This window comes from Tupaia chinensis, unplaced genomic scaffold, assembly GCF_000334495.1.
Source record: "Tupaia chinensis unplaced genomic scaffold, TupChi_1.0 Scaffold000179_1, whole genome shotgun sequence".
Classification (NCBI taxonomy): domain Eukaryota; kingdom Metazoa; phylum Chordata; class Mammalia; order Scandentia; family Tupaiidae; genus Tupaia; species Tupaia belangeri.
In genome coordinates this window covers 2,914,854-2,920,314 of record NW_006159654.1, presented here as the reverse complement: position 1 = coordinate 2,920,314, position 5,461 = coordinate 2,914,854, and the positions used below count along the sequence as shown (strand labels likewise).

The window sequence follows — 5,461 nt, the reverse complement described above, 5'->3', positions numbered from 1 at the left end:
AGTGTAAGCAAGGCACCTTGTAATCAAGGCGAGTTCTCAGAAATGTGACTTGTGACTGCTACCACCATGGTGGTGCAGCAGTAGAGCAACCCTCTGCAATGCAGGAAGCCAAGTGGGTGCACACCCAAGAACCCTGCTGGCTGAAAGGGGGCTGGAGGTCTCAGCATGACACTCTCTTTCTCTCTCAATAAGTGAACTTGGAAGGAGGAAAAGAAGATCAGGTCCTAGTCAAGATTCTTGTAGTTACATATAACAAAAACCGACTCAACTAGCTTAAGCAAAAGAAAAATTGGGGGAAGTATATGAGGTATCTACAGAACCCAGAGATTTTTCCAGGGTCTGGAAAGCCATCAAGAACCCAGGTAGATCTCTCTCTCTCTCTCTCCCTTTCTCCCCACATGACTTCTCTCTGGTGAAGATGACTGTCCAACAGTACTGAACTGTAGCCACTCACATAGACTGATAAGCACATCAGTCCCAAATTCCCTGGGAGAGATTCCAAAGGCTCCTGCTTGGATAGTGTGAAACTTAAAGTCTGACGCAGGCTGAAGCCTTAGCGGAAGTGACATTCTCGGTAAAAGCAATCACCGTGAGGATCATCACGGTAGATGTTTCAACTACAGAAACGATCGCAAACTCTGGAACAAACTAGCAACCAAAACAAATCAGCGCTGAGCCTCGGCACGAGGCGCACGGCGCCAGAGAGCTACCCAGGCATCATCTGTTTCGTGTATAGGTGAGTTCTTAGAACTAAGCCTGAAAAGCAGAGACCAAGTAACCCCAGTCAGACAGGAAAGGATGCAGAGTTTTGAAAGTCGAACTGGCAGGTCCACCTTTATTATTTGTAGGGCCCAAAGCAAGAATGCAAACAAAGGCTCACATACCAAAGTCAAAATATTTAAAGTAGCGGACACCAGGACTCCAAGATGGCGTCAGTCGTATCAGTGAAGGAAAAGAAACTCATGGATGTCAAACTCGGGGAGCTGCCAAGCTGGATACTGATGTGGGATTTTACCCCTAGAGGCATTGCTGGAGCATTTCAGAGAGGTTACTACCGGTATCACAACAAGTATGTCAACGTGAAGAAAGAGAGCGTTGTTGGGGTTTCTATGGTGCTGGCCACTTACGTGCTCTTCAGCTACTGCCTTTCTTATAAGGAACTCAGACACGAGCAGCGCCGTAAATACCGCTGAAGAGGGCCTGCACGGAGGTCATACACTGAACCAGACCTTCATCTCCTTGGCTTAGCACCCCTCCAAAGGAGCTTGTTGAATACTTTCATATCCTAGTTGAGAATTCACATCCAATAAAAAAATGACTGGTATGTGTAAATATATATATATATATGTATATATATATATATATATTTAAAGTTATAAATCAAGCTAACAAACTGGTACACAAAACTTTCTCCCCTCCAACCTCTTGATAAATGTGCCTCGTAACAACTTGGAAGTCCAGGTGCTGAGTTAGAATTCTGTCTCCTCAGAGTCCACGTTGGAACACAGTGCCCCAAGAGCCGCTCTCCTTTCTATCTACCCCTGGCATTTGAGAAGAGTTCCCCACCACATGAGGACACCCATTGCACATGTCCAAGCTATGCTACATCCCAGTCAAATAACCACCTTCTTGGGTCAGGCGACAGAAGGTACAGACTCTGGAAATGGGCTGTTTGGGGATACAATTTCAGAGTTCTGAGGACCTGCAACCTGCTCTAGAGAAAGGTTTTTCAGTCTCTAGACTATTGACATTTTGTGCTAGCTCAGTCTTTCTCGTTGGGGAGAAAGGAGGTTTTCCTCTGTGAATGCTTGACAGCACCCCTAGTCTCTCCCTACTAGATGCTTTAGCACCCCTCCAAAGTTGTAACAACCAGAACAGTCTCCTGACGTTGCCAAATGGTTCTTGGAGGGCAAAATCACTTCCAGTTGAAAACCACTGACCTATAAAAGCACCTATGGTGCTGTGAGGAGGGCAGAGCTAGAGGAGAGCTAGAATTTGGGGAAGGGGGGGTTTGAAGGGAGGCTGTCTAAAGCATGGAGACGAGAACAGGGACTACAGTACAACTGACTGTATGTTAGCTATTTTCACAGAACTATTTTCTCTGGGGCTGGCCTCATATCTGCTGGTTAAAGGAAGCGAAATCCCACTTGATCAACTGTGGTTTGAATCTTGACCCCAGCAGCTTGAAAAACACTCCAGGAGCATGTGTGTGCCCAAAATTCCTAAAAGAGGGAAAAATGGAGAGGAACGAGATTTTGGCGTGACCATCCCCCATGGGGAGTGCTTTCGTCCCCCCCCTCTCTTTCTTTCTCTCTGAGGCAAGCACATGTGCCCTCTGCAAAATAATTGAAATCATAATAATTACCTTCTCTGATGTTCCTAGTATCTTAGTAGGGTACTACTTACTCCTTATGGATGAGGAACGTATGGCTTGTAGAAGTTAAGTGTCTTACTGAATTTCACACTTACAGAAACTGACATACCAGTCATCTAACTCAGGTCTATTAAAAGTCAACCCAGGCTTGGATTTACTTACTATAAGCTAAACTTGGGTTTCAGACCTTGAAGTGACCCATCTCAGTGCTCTGTCAGATGTGGAGCAGATTTGCTGAACCCAGGAAATGATAACGCAATGGCAAAGACTATAATGGGAAAATATCCAAGAGATGAAAAGATTATCCTGACTTTAATACCAACACTAAATTTCTTTTAAAAATTACATCATATTCCCCAATCTCTAATTCATTGGTTAACATAACTTTAACTAAAATGAAGGTCTACTTTTTTGTTGCCAATAGAGATTTTGTATGTGGAAGAGCCTAAAGCAAGACACATAAAATTAAGGTGCATACCTATGTGAGTAGGGTCATCCAATCACATATATATAGTTCTTTAAGAACAAGAAGCACATCTTCCTTATTTTTTGGGTCCAGACAGCATAGGATACATAAAATGCCTTTAGAAGTTTTTATTGAATGAATGAATGAATGAATGAATGGCTTTGTAGTTCTCTAGATAATTCTAGCTCAAGAAATGCACTTTCCTTCACCCATGGAAAAATTTTGGGGTAATGGCCTTGACTTTTTATTAATCCTTAGCTGTCTAATAACAACCTAAGGGGCCAGTCAGTTGTCATGGTGGTTAAGGCAGCTAGATCCCACATGGCCAACCATGCAGTTCAAGTCTCAGATCCAGCAGCTCAAGACACATCAGGCACATGTGCATGTGTGCCCAAAACCCCAATGAAGGAGAATGGATTTGGGGTTGCTCAAATCACTTCCCTTCTCCCTTTTTCTACAGCTCTCAAGCAAGTACATGCATCCTTTAGCAAATTGTTTTAAACATCTAAGATAGAGCCATGGAATGTGTCACACTAAAGGGAAAAAGAAAGCGAAACATTTATGGGATGAGAAATGGAAAACTATCTGTTGATGATTATGTGTATGTTAGTCGCTTTAACTGAACTAATACGTACTGTATTCATACTGGGAAATTCATTTTGTATGCTGTAATAATACACCGCTATTGAATGCATTAAAAGATTATTTCTGAGGTGTTTATGAAGCGTTGGGGGCAAAGGAATAGAACTAGTCCAAGTGGAGCGAGCAAGCCGAGTGGTTGTGAGGTACCTTGTCGGAAACTGGTAGCACTTACAGCATGGCTGGCTGGCTGAAGGGCAGATTGCAGAATTCAGAGCAGCTATTTCACTATTTGACAAGAATGGTGATGAAACTATAACAACAAAGGGATTGGGGGCTATAATGGGGTCTCTTGGGAAGAATCCCACAGAAGCAGAGTTACAGGACATGATTAACGAAGTAGATGCTGATGGTAACGGCACAATTGACTTCCCTGAATTCCTGACAATGATGGCGAGAAAAATGAAAGGCATAGTGAAGAAGAAATCAGAGAAGCGTCCTGTGAGTTAGATAAGACCGGCAATGGCTCTATTAGTGCAGCAGAACTTCGTCATGTGATGACAGACCTTGCAGAGAAGTTAACAGATGAAGAAGTGGGTGAAATGATCGGGGAAGCAGATATGGATGGTGACGGTCAAGTAAACTAGGAAGAGTTTGTACAAATGATGACAGCAAAGTGAAGACCATTGTACTGAATGTGTTACATTTCTAGTACAGAATGGTTTATTTGCTTTTTTCTTGTTTGTAACTTATCTGTAAAAGGTTTCTCCCTCCGTCAAAAAGATATGCATGGGCCCCACTCCTTCGACCTCTGCCGCCAAAGCTGCCGCCGCCACCTCCAGAGAAGAGAGGAAGTAGGAGAGGAGCCCAGGATGCTTGTCATCCCAGTTCTCCAGCCGCGCTGCCCCTTCACCTGCGCCAAGCTCGCCTGCTCCCCTGCTCTGATCAGAGCTGGATCCAGAGTTGTGTACAAACCAGTTTCTGCATCAGTGTTATCTCGACCTGAGGCAAGGGCTGGAGAGGGCTCTACAGTATTTAATGGGGCCCAGAACGGTGCATCTCAGCTAATCCAGAGGGGATTTCAAACCAGTGCAATCAGCAGAGACATTGATACTGCTGCCAAATTTTTTGGTGCCGGTGCTGCAACAGTAGGAGTAGCTGGTTCTGTTGCTGGTATTGGAACAGTCTTTGGCAACCTTATCATTGGTTATGCCAGAAACCCTTTGCTGAAGCAGCAACTGTTCTCCTATGCTGTCCTGGGATTTGCCTTGTCTGAAGCTATGGGTCTCTTTTACTTAATGGTTGCTTTCTTGATTTTGTTTGCCATGTAACATAAATTTAACATAAATTACTGCTTGAAATATTGGCATTCATATTAATTAAGGATGTAATTCTGTGTATTTTACTATGGCCCCAAAAACTAGTGTTGGTGTCATGGAAATGTACGTTATTTCCAAAGTCATTTCATTAAAGTTAAAAACTTAAAAAAAAAAAAAAAAGATATGCATGTATAGTAATTAGGACTCATTCCTCCACATTTTCTTCCTTATCTTACTGTCATTGTCCTGAGACTTTACTTTATGATCAAGTAACATGTTGCATGTGGCTTACTCTGGATAGATCTAAGCCCTTCTGCACATCTAAACTTAGATGGAGTTGGTCAAATGAGGGAATATCTAGGTCATGCCTTTTTTTAAGTAGTTTTCTTTAGGAACTGTTAGCATGTTGGTTGTAGAAGTGCGAAGTTGTCACTGTGCGGACTATACACAGTCAACAATATGTACTTAAAAGTTGCACTATTGCAAAATGAGTGTATTATGTAGGTACTCATACACTATATTTTTGTACTGCTGGTTGTGTACCAGAAACATTTTCTTTTATTGTTACTTGCTTTGTAAACTTTGTTTAGCACTTAAATAAAATGTGCTTATGGGACCAGCAGTTAGCGTAATGGCTATGTCGCAGGACTCCCACATAGTTGACGACGGTTCGAGTCCCAGAGCCAGTGACTTAAACTCACACTGGGCGCGTGTGCGTGCGTG

At 43.0% G+C, this 5,461-nt stretch overlaps 1 protein-coding gene and 2 pseudogenes across 1 annotated transcript; all 3 read left to right on the top strand.

The window, feature by feature from the left end:
• The first annotated feature begins 919 nt into the window (after positions 1 to 919).
• LOC102500129 (ATP synthase subunit f, mitochondrial pseudogene) lies at positions 920 to 1,193 on the top strand (annotated as a pseudogene).
• Positions 1,194 to 3,559: 2,366 nt separating this feature from the next.
• Positions 3,560 to 4,099, top strand: LOC102499702 (calmodulin-beta-like; annotated as a pseudogene).
• A 105-nt stretch (positions 4,100 to 4,204) lies between these two features.
• Positions 4,205 to 4,750, top strand: LOC102499286 (ATP synthase F(0) complex subunit C3, mitochondrial). Its single transcript, XM_006146479.1, has one exon. The coding sequence runs from the start codon at positions 4,205 to 4,207 to the stop codon at positions 4,748 to 4,750; it is 546 nt and encodes a 181-aa protein (XP_006146541.1).
• The last annotated feature ends 711 nt before the right edge of the window (positions 4,751 to 5,461 follow it).

Bases quoted from the DNA above. Each gene is read 5' to 3' on its own strand.
- LOC102499286 (XM_006146479.1), top strand. From the start codon at position 4,205: ATGCATGGGCCCCACTCCTTCGACCTCTGCCGCCAAAGCTGCCGCCGC.